Here is a 14,608-nt window from a genome sequence, read left to right as displayed (position 1 = left end):
GGTCCTCGGCGGCCGGGGCGCGCGGGCTGGCCCACGGGAGCGCGCGGCAAGGGCGCCTGCGCCCTCCCCTCCCCGGCCGGGTGCTGCGGGCGCCCCTCGGATGCGATCTGGACTTTCCAAAACACTAGAAGCGTCCGAGATGACGATCACATACAGTTAGGTGGCGACAAAGGCACACACAGCAGTCCTCTAAAACGAAACGCACAGACACAGGAGGCCAGCCGCCACCCAATAAAACAGGCGAGGAAAAGCGTGGGCTGGAGGAGCAGGCCAACCCGCGGGCAGGGCGGGACTTTTGAACGACTTCGCAGCCCAATCGGGGGGGGATTCCCGAAGACCGAGGAACTTGGCGACCTTGATTTGTGGTTGTTTTCGATGGCCGGGCGCGGGCGGGGCTGGCGCACGAGTGCGCGCCTCGGGACAGCGCTTCCGCACCGCGGCCCGGGAGGCCACTAGGGCTCCCGCTGGGCAGGGGATGGAGCCCTGGGGGCGTGCGGACCGCTGCCGCCCCTTCCTGGCTGGCGTAAACCGTAGCTGCCATCCACACCTAGCACGGAAGGTTAAAGTGGGAAAGGACAGGGCGGAGACCATGTTCAGCTCTTTCTTGGAGATCAGTGGTGGCTCTGAAAAGAGCCTTTTTGGGTTGGAGAAGCAGACGTTCAACAGCCTACTTCTTTTTAGGTGCAGCCTTCTTGGGCTTGGCAACCTTGGGCTTGGCGGTCTTGGGCTTCACGGCCTTTGCTGCGCTCTTGGCGGCCTTCTTTGGCTTGGCAGCCTTCGCTTTCTTTGGACTCTTGGCCACTTTCTTGGTGACAGCAGCCGCCGCGGGCTTCTTCACCTTCTTTGGGGTCTTCTTGACGCTCTTCTTGGGGGTGCTGGCCCCCGCGGCCTTCTTGGGTTTCTTGGCCGCCCCGGCAGCCTTCTTGGGCTTGGCCGCGCCCGCCTTCTTGGCCTTGGGCTTGGCCTCGCCGGAGGCCGCCTTCTTGTTGAGCTTGAACGAGCCCGAGGCGCCGGTGCCCTTGGTCTGCACCAGGGTGCCCTTGCTCACCAGGCTCTTGAGGCCCAGCTTGATGCGGCTGTTGTTCTTCTCCACGTCGTAGCCGGCGGCCGCCAGCGCCTTCTTGAGCGCGGCCAGGGACACGCCGCTGCGCTCCTTGGAGGCGGCGACCGCCTTGGTGATGAGCTCGGACACGGGCGGCCCGGACGCCTTGCGGCGCACCCCTGCGGGCTTCTTGGCCGCCTTCTTCTTCACCGGGGCCTTTTCCGCAGGGGGCGCGGCGGCGGGAGCGGCAGGAGCGGTCTCCGACATGTTGAGGCTGTAGAACCAGGGACAAGTGGCAGAGCGCCGTGGGTGCGCCGGGGCCGGGCCGCCGTATATATAGAGCGCAGGCGCGCGCTGATTGGTGCTCCGCTCGCCCGCCTGGCTGGCAGGCTCCGAGCCGCCGCCGTGCGCCCAAGTTGTGTTTGTTCCACTTCACAAAAGGGGGAAAATGTTAAAATGCCCCGCACCAAATCTCCCGGCTTTGGTCGGAAACGGTTCCGAGAAGCCTCAGGCTCCGGGCCCTCCATTTATTTTTTCCGCAACCCCAAAGACGACGAGTCCAGGAACCCCCAACTCCCCCAACTCCGAGCGAAGTCCAGGACAGTCGGAGACCACTTTCTGTTTTTCTCTTAAATTACCTGTTCGCTCCTTTGCCCCTGAAAGTTCTTTTTCTCAGGGGACGTTGGGCACATGGTTGCCTTCTTTGGGAGACAAAAACGAAATGGTTTCCACCTACATTTTCACGATAATTCTCTTTCTTCGCGAGGGAAGTAACACAGGTCCTCTGTGAATTCTGCCCACAGACCCACAGGAACCGTGGACTGGAACACGGATCCCCGGGCCGGTCCAAAGCAGTTAGGGTTGGATGAAAGGGGGTCCGTAAGCCTTGGGGGGCGTCCTGGATCGTGGGGGGTTAGAAACTTAAATCTTAGATTTGAAGACACTGAAATTCTGTATCAAATCCGTCTTTTCCTAGAGGGGGGCGGGGCACTCTTCACGTCTCCAAAGGCGAGAATTTGGGTAGTTTGTAAAAAAGATGTCAGGTTCCCCTCTGAGTTGTGCAAGGCAGAGGGTCTGACCCTCAGAAATAGGAATCATAAGGGAAGAAGGGAGACCCCCTGAGCCTGCAAAGAATCCTCAATGGACTTGGCAGCTATAGACATTGAGATGATCTCTTTTCAAAGAAAACAAGCATTTATTTATTTTCATATGTTCCAATGAGGAGATGAATTTCAGCACATGAAAGTTCTGGATTACTTCCAGTAACAATATCTATCTCATGTTATGGATCCAAGGACGGTCTGTAACTGGGAATTCGATGATGTCAGTGGAACGCAAGCGGCTAACATTACTACGGTATCGTTTTGTAGGATGAGCCAGGGATCTGAAGTAGAACAAAGCGGATGGCAAATTTTTAAATAGAAATAGAGGGAAAATCCTAGAACATGTAAACTTTTATACCATTTTTTGTCATTGCTGATAAGATCAGCCTTTCTCATCCCCTTTAATGATGCTTATTCATACTTGATTCTAAAGTTTGTTTTGTCCATAGGGACAAAGGAAGTCTTACAACTTACCTGAAATTCCCATTCAAATATGCAGCTACATGAAAATGGGTACTCAAGATACCAGCCTTAGATTGTGGTCAAAAAAAGGTTGTACAAATTAAGTTCAGTGATGGAAAAAAAAAAAAAAGGCATGTTTTCGGCTAAGAATAACTCCATGTAAGTTTCATTGAATAACATTTGTTCAACATTTGGAAATTGTGTCTACTACTGATCATGTCCTCTGAGAATTAACAGTCTAATGAGATTAGAGATGGATGAATAGCAGCCATAGAAAACCATGTTAGACCTGCCATTCCTCGCTGTGACTTTGGATATAGGAGTTGTAAGGAATTATTGAAAGTGTCTGAACAACTAAAGCAATTTTATCATACTAATATATTTAGTGTCAAAATAGCAAACTAAACTCAGAGCATGCCGCTTTGCTCTGATTCCAGCTGCAATACGTTCTACCCTCCCTACGTAGCCACCTGAAATTCAGGTAAGCGATTTACCACCAGGAAAACAGCACTGTGGAAGCTTGATTATCAGGGCACCGGACCTCCCCTCACTATCAGTTGGTACCCTAATTGACGCATCAGCCGCACGAAAATTTGATTACTGCGATTCAGTTGTCTAATATGATCGCTCAGGTCGAATCAATCAAAACACATCTCCTTACATGCACATCTGACGTCCAGATCTCAAGTCATTAGGACTTGCTCCCAACCTCCTGGCCACCGGGTAGAGGCCGAGAAACATGATTCCTGTTTTTCTCCAGATTCTTGTAATTCAGGTTGAGAAAAGTTATCCAAAACTGAAAAATAATGCAAAACCGTTTCTTCGTGTCCTTCCAAGCTGTATTAGAAACTTGTCTAAGTTCGTCTGCAGGTCATTCGATGCTCGAAGGCAATGCTACACAAGAAAATAGAATGTGGGTCACATCTGTAATTTGAAGTTCTCTAGTAGTCCCACTGACAAAAGTAAAAAGAAACAGGTGAATTTAATTTTAATAATATATGCTACTTCATTCAATATATCCGAACTATCATCATGTCAACAGGTAATCAATATTTTTAAGTATATAATGCTTTATATTCCCTTTTTTTTTTTCAAATCGCAAGTCTTCCAAATCTCACCTGTTTTACGTTCTCAGAACATTTCACTTCAGAGGAGCCGCCTCACAAGTGCTCACTGGTTCCAGAAGACCAACGGCTACCATTCCGGACAGCACGGCTTTGGTGAAGGTAACTTTGACTTCATATTTACTCTTTGATTACACCCATCTTATGTAAAATTAGACGTTCACATATAGAGGATTGAGACCTTAATAAGGGTTTTGTCCAGGAGAGACACTCATGAACTCTTTTTCAGTAGAAAAGCCAACCGTAAAAGTGAGGGTTGTTTTGCCTAATGGAACATTGAACAGCGTTGTATTCTTCAGCCTTCCAGCCTTTCTTCTTCTCCTGACTAAATGCATATCGCACTCTCCCGTATCCTGCTTTGACCTATTGCCACCATGCTTGCTCCCTCATTAATGACTTCTATCATTCTTCGACCCAGGCATGAGCTCGCTGTGAACAGTACTTGCATGAGACGTGTGTTTTTTAACTTCCTGAAAACCATACTTTGACACTCGGTTAATCGGTTTGTTCCATGCGCTCTAAAACAGAACCTTTAGAAACCATTCTAAAAATCGAGAGAGACAAACCTTTGTGGCTGACAACCTTGAAGTGACCTGAGATCTGGCAGTTGCGTCATGGGGTCTCAGGCTTTGAAATAAGATTGAACAAGCCTGTGAGCAACCAAAAGCCTATTAAAATCGCCTCCAAGGGAAAATTCAGGTTAAGGGTGTGACCTTCCCACTCAAAACCAGTGGCCTCGAGGGAGCCAACAGTAAACCGAGGGCAGAAATATTGCAACGCGATCCAGTGCGCATTCTTGTCTCCACACTCATTCTGAGTATTTCGGATTGGCTGCTTTCGTTTCACGCGCCTCAGGTCTGGGAAGCTGGTGGAAGGGAGATGATTTTGCAGAGCTGAATGTCCAGTCCAACAGGCTGTGACGGAAGCTGGACAGAGGGTGTGGGCGAGAGAGGCTTGGACGATGGGGGAGGGGGGGGTTGCTGGAGCAGGTGCCGGGCCCCTCCCCGTGCCAGGCCAGGGCAGGGTTCCGTCTGCTTTTGAAGGTAGCTAACCTGGTATTAACGAACCTTATTACAGGGCCCAAGCGGGAGTGATTAAAATCTACTCTTCCCTGACTCACAAGGGCTGAGACTCTGGTGATAGCAGCCGCTCTACTGGCCTGCCTGCCCAAGACCTCGATGTGTTAGCGCTTTGGTCCACCTGGGGGTTGATGATACAGGGCGGCCTGAGAGGAGCCCCGCAGGTAGGAGCGTCAGGAGAGTGGTGCCTGAAGAGGACGCAGGCCCTCCCGTCTGTGTGCCGCGTTAGCCCCACAAACACTTGCTATGAAGAACCAGTCCCGGCAGGCAAATGGCAACAATGAGGGGATCCGACCTGAGCCCAAATGTCCCCCCCACCCAGCCCCCAACCCGCAGGGGACCTTAGGGGCTGAGGCCACAGAGTGCGTGTGTTTATTCCCTCACACATCCCTACAGGACACTGGGGAAACCGAGAACATACTAGTAAAGCACATGGTAGGTGCTTAATAAATACAGGGGGAGCATCACAAATGCGATGTTCCAAAATACCTTTACCTGACATGGGGACTTGCTCTCCGAACCACATAAGCCACACGGGAAACTAGGTCATTAATAGCCACCTTATTCCTTGAGCATCTTTGCGGACGACTGTCAACTGTTTCAGAGGTCGAGCTCACCCTCAAGACGATTTCTCAATAGTGAGATTATGTACATTTTTATGGCCTCCCGGTCCAGGTCTCTAATCAAGGCAATTATACTGCCCAACATGCAGACATATTTTAGGCCAGAGCCTTAATCAGAATGAGGATGTAGCCTCACTCAGTGAGTGTCTTGGGGGAACCAGGGACGTGCAAGTTTCGATAGATTTGTCAGGATGCGTTATTGCTTTTTCATTCCTAGCGCAGCACGATGTCACTCGTGAGCTCATGCGCATGCGGGGCACTGGTTACACAGGACACCGGAAGAGACCATGAGAACAGAGAGCAGCCTAGCCAGGTGTCTCCTTACGAGGAACTGTGACCGGTGGGACGTCAGAAACTGGCATAATCATCATGTGGTGATGAATCTGATAGGAAAGACCCAAACCACTGAGCAAACAGAAGAATAAAAGAATTAAAATGCTAATGTGTTGGCTATACCTTCGCCTTCAAGTCCTTACCAACCGCACGGAGAAAATAAGACATTTGACTTCCGTCTAGAGCGGTGATTCTCAAACGTTAGGATCGAGGACCCCTTTACACTCTTAAAAATTAGTACGATGTCCCCCAGATTTCATTAAAGAAGGTCACCAATATAGACATATTAACTACTTTAGAAATTAAAACTGGGGATTGAACTTATCATGTATACCTATGTGTGCTTGATAGTATCGATTAAATACAAAATTAACTTTATTTCTTTGTAATTATACATAATTAACACATAGCATATATTACATATTCACTTACATCATATACTACAGGCTTGTGTTATAATGTACAGTCCAGGACACCACGTATCACATTGCTACACGTATTATATCGTGTGTGTAAGTGGTGGAAGCTCAGCCCAAGAAACGTCCTCTCTCTCCAGCCGGATGGGAACCCAGCGAGCCCCAGGCTGCCCTGTGGCCTGCCAGCCTGCTCGCAGGGAGAGAAGGCGCCTGAGCTCAAGGTGGAAGAGGGTGGGAAGGCAGTTTTGGAGGATGCATGTCGTTTCTAATTCCAGTTCCTCCATGCATCACCCGGATGGCCCTGCTAGGTTCTCAGGCTTTCCCAACTCTTCGTCTCCTCCTCTGAAACGTGGAATAGCATCTCCCCCAAGAAGCATAGTGAGAATTAAATTCGGTATCATGCATGTGGTTCCTGAGACTGGGCTGAACGCACAGCGGCCTCTGACTTGAAGCTTGTTTCCATTAGATCTGCCTGCCGTGGGCGGCTGCGTGGACGCTCAGAGCGTGGATTCTCTCCTTAACTTGGAGGCGGTGAGCATGGACCATCCAAGAAGGCTGTTCACTCTCTCCAATTACGTGTGCTTCTCCTCGGAGCCTTTGGAAGGTCCCACAACCCGGGTACTAAGTCAAGGAAGGCTTGAGTTTTCTAACAAGAAGAAATGAAGCAGGACCATTGGAAAAAGGAGATGTGTGTAGGTGTGCGTGTGCGTGTGGGCCTGAGCGTGTGTGTGTGCGCGTGCATGTCGTTGTGGGTGCGTGTGTTGGGGAGCGGCAGGTGAGCAGAACCGAGGACCATCACCGTCTCTCAGAATCTGCCCCCACACTGCTGTGCTTGGAGCTCACTCCTCGCCTGAAGCTGCACGGGAATCGGCTACGACGATCCCCACACAGTCACCCAGGCCCCCACGCGCTGCACCTCGGCTGCACGCACACTGTCCGCGGCAGCCGGTCTGGCTGTCAGGGAGGACTGTGTGTGGCCGGTCCGTTAGAGAGACCCGGGCACTCCGTCACCCCCATCCGCTACCACTACACTCACCCTAACTGTGCTTAAGTTCAACAGAAATCCTTGTTGGGACCACGTTCTTATTACATTAGCTTACCTCCGGATTTGTAGCTAAGCTTCAAGTAATACATAGATTTCTTATGCTTTTCATGGTGAATGGGAGTGGCACTTATATTTCCTCTTAGTTTTATTATATAATCCAAGAAAAATACAGAGGTAGCATAGTATGTGTACCAAAACGACTGCCCCAGAAGCTGGAATGCCTGTGTTCAAGTTCAACTTTGCCATAGGACAAGGTAATTCATTTCTCTATATTGCCTTTTCCTCATCTATAAATGCCAATAATAGTACCTGATTCACAGGTTTATGAAAATTAATATTTATGTAGTTCATAGAATAAATGGTACCTGCCATATAAGTACAAAATTTTACATCTACACATTCAATAAAATTATTTGTAAAAGCATATATGTATTCTTATAGCCACAAAATGGCACCAGCCTTCAACTTTGGTTTAAAAGTGTCAATAATACTAGGGGCGCCTGGGTGGCTCAGTCGGTTAAGTGTCCGTTTTCGGCTCAGGCCATGATATCACGGTTCGTGAGTTTGAGCCCCGTGTTGGGCTCTGTGCTGACAGCTCAGAGCCTGGAGCTTGCTTCAGACTCTGTCTCCCTCTCTCTCTGACCCTCCCCTGCTCAGTCTCACTCTGTTTCTCAAAAATGAATAAAAGTTAAAAAAAATTTTTTTTAACATTAAAAAAGGAGTATCAATAATACTAATAAACAGCTAACCCAACACTTTCTATGGACCAGGAATTCTTTTTTCTTTTATTTTTAAATTTTTTTAATGTTTTTTTATTTATTTTTGAGAGAGAGAGAACGCGTGTTAGCAGGGGAGGGTCAGAGAAAGAGAGACACAGAATCCGAAGCAGGCTCCAGGCTCTGAGCTAGCTGTCAGCACAGAGCCCGACGCGGGGCTAGAATTCATGAACCGTGAGATCATGACCTGAGCTAAAGCCAGAAGCTCAACGACTGAGCCACCCAGGCACCCCGACCAGGCATTCTATGCACTCTTTTTGTTCCATCCTTACCACCGTCCTATATGCCCTTTACAATCATTATCATTTCATCAACAAGAAAAATGGAAATTGAGAATTCAGATTTCTCCTGGGGTAGCCTTTGAAGGCTCAGTACAATCTATGTCCCTAAACACACACACACAGATACCAATCGAACCACAGTTGAAGACATATTTTTAATCTATGAAGTGCATACAAGTAAAATACATCCCAGTTATTAAATACTTACTAATCTGTTTAGTGAATTTTAGGTAGTAAGCGTTTTCACACGTGCAAATACATCCTATTTGGACCTCACACCTTCCTGGCAGAATCAGTATACAATGCATCGTGCTGTTTGCCTTGATTGACACTAGGTGGCGCTCCGAACCAACCAACGCTTATTTTAGAGGCTTGTACGTTCCAATTCCTCAAGGCCTTGATGTAATTATTAACATCTAATTACACTTAAGAGTTCTCTGTCTCTTTTGGTGAACAGAAATTGCTATCCCCACTTGACAGATGGTGACCCGGGGGCCACGGGAAGCCCTAAGACTGTAGTAGGTCCATAGGCAGGAAAGAACATGAGAGGAACGAATTTGAGTGACTTGGACTCTTGTTTAAATGATGTAAGAAAATCATGCTGGATAACTCACTCATTGCACTAAGAATTTATCAGCACCTTCGATAAGCCCAGCACTGTGCTGAGCTCAGAGAATAAGAGAGTAAGACGACAGACCTGCTCTCCCCTGATGGTGAGGCTTGGAGGGAAACTAGGAAATAGTGGGTCACAGAGGTTGTGGAAAAGGGATCAGAGAGCCTGAAGAGGGGGACAGTTGATTTTACCTGCGGGAGGAAGTTAGATATGGAACCTCACAAGGGCAACTTTTAAAATACTCAATTCCTTTCTTTTCATTTTCTAAGTACAATGACCACAGAGAGAAGGAGACAGGAGAATGAAGACCCCGCCGTGCTAAGGTGGTGACACTGAAATTGGCTCTTCTCCTGCTTAGTCGGGACACAATTATGAGATTTCTAGTTAAGTAGATCAGTTATGACCATGGGATAGTCAGAATCAGAGTAAAAATAAATGTACTCAGCAGTATGTGTTTTAGGGGTTGGTGACAAAGATCAACCCAGTACCTTGACTGTAACACACGCACCTCAGACAAAGCCCCCAACAGTGTCCTGCGCTGAAGTGCAGATTTATGAAAGTCCAAAGGAGGACCCAGCTGCCACATTGTTTTCTCTTCTGTGTAATGCAAAACATTGATGAATTTTAAAACACCAATTGGTAACCAGTAATTATAAAGAGTTTTTTATAAAGAATGAATATAAAAGTTATTTTTTTTAACTTTGAAGTTTCCAGGACGAGCTGAATTGTTGACGGGCAAACAGTTTAACACATAGGTTTGCTCTGACCTCAACCCTTTCCAGCCCAAAGGCATTTCCGATGCAGGGTGCTGTTTGCGCTTCTGGGCACTAGGCGGCGCTCCAGATCTAAACGGCTGACTCCCAGGTTGCCTGCCTGGCAAAGTCATCAATTAATTATTAACCTTGGCTTAACATTGCATCACCTAGATTTCAAATCTCGTTCATATACTGTCTTTGGGCCGACAGAAGTGATTATGACTCACAAGTGATGATGACAGTCCTGAGAAGCAGAGAGACAGGGATAAGGGCGCAGAGCAGTCAAGGAGAGAGACTGGCTTCCAGGACCTCTGGGGTCAGTACTCGTCCTAAAGAGAAGTACACTGGCCCGGACAGGAAACCCGGGTCACTTTATTCACTCACTCGCCCAGCAATCACTCAGCAGGAGAAATGCGGATAATGGCTCTCGAGAACCTGCACTTAGAACAAAGATGCAAAGGAAGAGAAGGGACAGGAGGGAAGGTTTTATGAGGACACTAGTCTTACTGGTTTAGGCCTCACCTAAACTCGAGGAACACCGATCTCCAAATAAGATTACATTCAGAGGTGCTAGGAATTAAGACTCAAACATAGTTGTTCTTGACTGGTCACGATTCAGTTCATAACAATAACCGTACCTATGAATCAAAGAAAGGCTTGCATAGAGTGCATTCCCGCGGAGGAGACGGAAGAGTAACGTCGGCTATCATTAGCCGCGCAGCACAGTTATTTTTACAATTCCGTCTTGATCTAGGTACAATAGTTTTGAGTCTGTTGCTATGTGCAGTTGGTCAGCGGTTACTCTCGGGTCTCACAATGCACGCAGCTTTTCGAAGCCTATAGGATCAAGGTTTTAGCACCTCCAGTGAATCACGGACACCGCATTTCCATTTAGGCCTTTCTCTCCTCTCCATTTTAAAATATCATCTTGAGTATCCAACTACTACCTTGTAGATATCAATCACCAAATGTGATTTAGAAAACTCGTGAGGAAGACAATCTCTTGTGTTTACCCATGTTTCCGGTCCTGCCATTGTTAGTTCTTTCTTCCTTAGGGATCTCTAAGATCGCTTCTCTTCTCACTTCTTTTCGGTTTCGAGAAATTTCTATAGTCATTCTTAAAAGATAAGTCTGTGGGCAAAAAAATTCTTTTATTTTTCCTGCTTCTTGAATGCCTGTATTTCCCCTTCATTCCCAAAGATAGTTTTCCCTAAAGGATGTAGAATTTCCAGTTAACAATTCTATTGGATCCTGTCCTTCCGGCCTCCGGTCTTTCAGATGAGCAGTCCCCTGCCACTTGACTTGTTCCCATACAGCTTGTTTCTTTCTGGCCGCTTTTAAGATTGTTCAACTTGGCTGTGGTTTCTAGAATTTTCATTACAAGTTGATTGGCATGAGTCTCTTTGGTCATATTTTATTTGGAGTTGACGCAGTGTATATTTTTTCACACATTTTGAAATTTTTGGACATTATCTCTTTAAATACTGCGTCAGCCCCACTCTCCTGTTCTTGTTCTGAAATTCTGATGACAGGAATTGCGGGTCATTTGCGTAGAGCCTCTCAAAGTGGCCAAGGTAAACATACTCATCCACAGACCCAATCTCAAAGTGGCCAAGGTAAACATACTCATCCACAGACCCAAAGGTACAGGCTGTCTAGGGCATATAAAAATAAAAAGCAAAAGCATATGAACTTGACGTTGCACTTACTAGAAGCCTCAGTGTTCTGTCTTACTAGAAATCTAAGTATCCAGCGATCATCCATTGATCAACTCAAGTGAACAGCAGCACGAGATTCCGAACCACCTGAAGATCTGCCCAGAGTATCGGTGGGGAAAGTGGTGACCCCCTCCTTGGGCACGTATGTTAGAGTTTTGAGTTGTCTGCCCAATGCTACTTTTCTGTAGCCCCTACTGAATCTCAGTGCATTTTTTTCAGACTATGAGTCATTCTGGAATATCTATACTGCGTTGTGATAGTACCTCTGCGTTGGGTCCTCTGCAAAGCATTAGGATTGTCAGGAAGGGACGGTTTCGGGCACCGACAAATCCAGGGAGAGTGTTAATCTATTGATATATATTTCTAAGTCAATGCAATGTATTTTCTAATGGTCACATGCACCGGGTGCCCAGGGAACATAGAGGGCGAGGAATTCTTTCTCAGTGGGTTTCAGTTGGCTTCATGGTCTAATCGTGAACATTCATGTCTCACTCGTCTATTTAATGCACACATGGTTATTCAGTGAGTGCTTACATGAGGCAATAGTGCTAAACGATATAGAACAAGATCACTGAAAGAGAAAAAAGAGAGAGGACCAAACATTTTTGGCCTGGAAAGTGACCATTCCTGTGGACAAGGTTTAAGGGGGGGTGGTGATCGGGGACGGGGGAACCGGGTGAAGGGCACTCAAAAGGGCCCAATTCATGTTTTCTTGGGTGAACATATAGAGAAAGACTGGGAATAAAGAAACAAATTTCCAAAAAAATCTAGGCGTTCCTAGGAATTCATCCCAGGTTTATACCGCCTGCTCTAGAGGAAGATCAAAAAAACAGTCAGGAAAAAGGTGACATAAAAAACAGCTCCTATTGGATCCACCATGGTTTCTCTCTAACGATTCTATTGATGTCATTAAGACAAAAAATTATCCATCTCTGTGGGTTCATAGAGCTATTCACCTCTGTGAACTTGGGCAAGACTCTGGACTCCTCATCTGTGAACAGCGATGACGTATTTTTAAGAAGATGTTGACAATCAGTATTCTCACATGTGAAGGGCCTAGCATGATCCTTAGCACGGGGCTAGCTGTCCGCAAATTGTATTTCATTTTCCTTCCCTCTCCTTGGGTAACAAGCAGGACTCGGACAATCTGAAATCACTGTTTGGGGGGGGGTCAGTTCTGAAATGAAAGGGTCGCAGGGTTGATTCCTTCTGAGCGGTGCGAGGGCAAGTCTGGTCCAGCTCTCTCTCCCGGCTGCAAGCCTGCCCTGGAGTGCGCCCGGGTCTTCACATCCTTCCTGGGAGCGTCTCGGTGTCAGAATCTGTCCTATGGACCAGGTCCCATCCTGATGGCCCCATCTTAGTTTGATCATTTGCCCAAAAAAGTCTATTTTCAGATACGGTCACATTCACGGATACTGGAGGTTCAGACTTGAAAAAGTTTAGTGGGGGACACATTTCAACCCATAACACCTGGCATCCAACGGTTTCCGGAGATGTGTAGGGCTGAGGCCGACGCACTCGCTGAGGGGTGGAGGCCAGCCTGGACGCGGGGGCCTGGTCTTGGGGAGTAAGCCAGCACCTCAGTAAGGAAGGCCTGCTCTTCATCCCATCCCTGCTCCTTGGAACCCCCTTCAATACATGTGACCAGCCGTGGGACCTCTGGGCAGGAAACAGCATCACGGAGCCCAGCCCTGTGGTTCTTCCTCTTGCGTCCATACTGAGCTTGCTCCCACGTCAGGGAGGCCTGCACTCAGACCACAGAGGGTCCCAGCCCAGCACGAACGGAACTGTCAGTGCTGGATGAGTGTGACTGTCCCCTGGGGAGAAGAAGCCAAATACGCCGCCACACTGAACACGGAGGCCAGCACGGGGCCACCATTCGCACATAGAGTAAGGATCTAGGAGGTCATGGCTGGGAGCCCTGGAGGGGTCTGGTGTAGTCACCTGAGCCGACGGTTGGGACAAAGGACCTGGCATCTCACACGCAGGTGAGGTGGGAAAAGAAGTCCGAAGTCTAGGCCCGTGGACCCTCAAACATTGCCTCTCATTTCAGAGCCTTCATCAGACTCCATGCATGCCGCTGTTCAGACACCGCTTGACCACGGCTGGAATAGGAGTTCTTTGGAGAAGAATCCAATCTGGTAGGAAGGGTAAGCAGAGGCGCAGTGAGGCTGACTCTCTTCTGCAAGGCCAGCCCCTGGAGCCCCAGACCAGACAGCGCTGATTGTCTCCGATGTCCCTTCGTGGGGCGAGAGCTCATCCCCGGCCATTTGCCACCCAGCCTCTGGGGTGAAAAGGTTTTTCCTCCTCCAGGACCCTTATTTCTGCCAGAGAAAACTACACAGAGGTGTGTGTATCTGTGGGTTTGATCTACTTACATATTCCTTTCGGCCCCCTTACCCCCCCATTCCACCTTCCTGGACTGCCTTGCTGATGAGTTCAGGGGGCATGTTGGGGTCAAAATGTCCTTTAAAGGGAAAATGTCCTCGTGTTGCACTGCATGTATTTTTTTAAATAGTTACTTCTTTTTGAAAAAGAGAAAGAGCACAAGTCAGGCAGGGAGAAACAGAATCCAAGGCAGGCTCCAGGCTCTGAGCTGTCAGCACAGAGCCTAATGTGGGGCTTAAACCCACGAACCACGAAATCATAACCTGAGCTGAAGTCAGACACTGAACCGACTGAGCCATCCAGGCGCCCCAACACGACATGTGTTTTTAATTTACGAATGTCCTTGATTTCCTCCAATACCACGTGGACGTTGCCCATTTTTCCTCTCTCAGTGAAGCATCCCGTTTGCCTGCACCTTGTGGTCACGCACAGATGTGTCCCTTTGTGAAATACATTTGAGAAATTCTTGAGGAAGCATGCCCAGGAATGGACTTGAAGCCCTGACCCTCCCATATCCACACAGACACTGGGCAGTACTCAACTTTCTAATATGTTAATGCTCTAAGAGACGCAAAATGATACATTCCTTTTCATTACCTTTTCTTCCAAGTGCTTTGGATTTTTCTATATATAAGTTTCTTGTTCATTTTTTTTTTTTACCTTTTCTGATTTGGGGTCTCTGTCTAGGTCTTATTAACTTAGAAGAGTTCTTTATTCGAAATAGTGATCCTTTTGTCCGTTTCCAACATCACATAGAATTTTCTTCCATTCTGTCAGCTCTTTATTAACTTTATCCGTCGCATCCTTCATTGAACAAGAATCCTACATTTTTACAGAAGCACTTTCAGGA

At 47.7% G+C, this 14,608-nt stretch overlaps 1 protein-coding gene and 1 long non-coding RNA gene across 2 annotated transcripts; one reads left to right on the top strand and one right to left on the bottom strand.

The window, feature by feature from the left end:
- Window positions 1–335: 335 nt before the first annotated feature.
- On the bottom strand, window positions 336–1,339 carry LOC115296172 (histone H1.2). Its single transcript, XM_029944658.1, has one exon. It carries the CDS (start codon window positions 1,307–1,309, stop codon window positions 668–670), a length of 642 nt encoding a protein of 213 aa, XP_029800518.1. The 5' UTR covers window positions 1,310–1,339; the 3' UTR covers window positions 336–667.
- Window positions 1,340–3,587: 2,248 nt separating this feature from the next.
- Window positions 3,588–5,862, top strand: LOC115296202. The gene is made up of 4 exons (XR_003910767.1): window positions 3,588–3,649; window positions 3,743–3,833; window positions 4,809–4,974; window positions 5,651–5,862. It is a non-coding gene; the product is annotated as an uncharacterized LOC115296202 (long non-coding RNA).
- The last annotated feature ends 8,746 nt before the right edge of the window (window positions 5,863–14,608 follow it).

The sequence above is a fragment of the Suricata suricatta genome, chromosome 7 (assembly GCF_006229205.1).
Source record: "Suricata suricatta isolate VVHF042 chromosome 7, meerkat_22Aug2017_6uvM2_HiC, whole genome shotgun sequence".
Taxonomy (NCBI): Eukaryota; Metazoa; Chordata; class Mammalia; order Carnivora; family Herpestidae; genus Suricata; species Suricata suricatta.
This window is presented reverse-complemented; position numbering and strand designations above follow the sequence as displayed.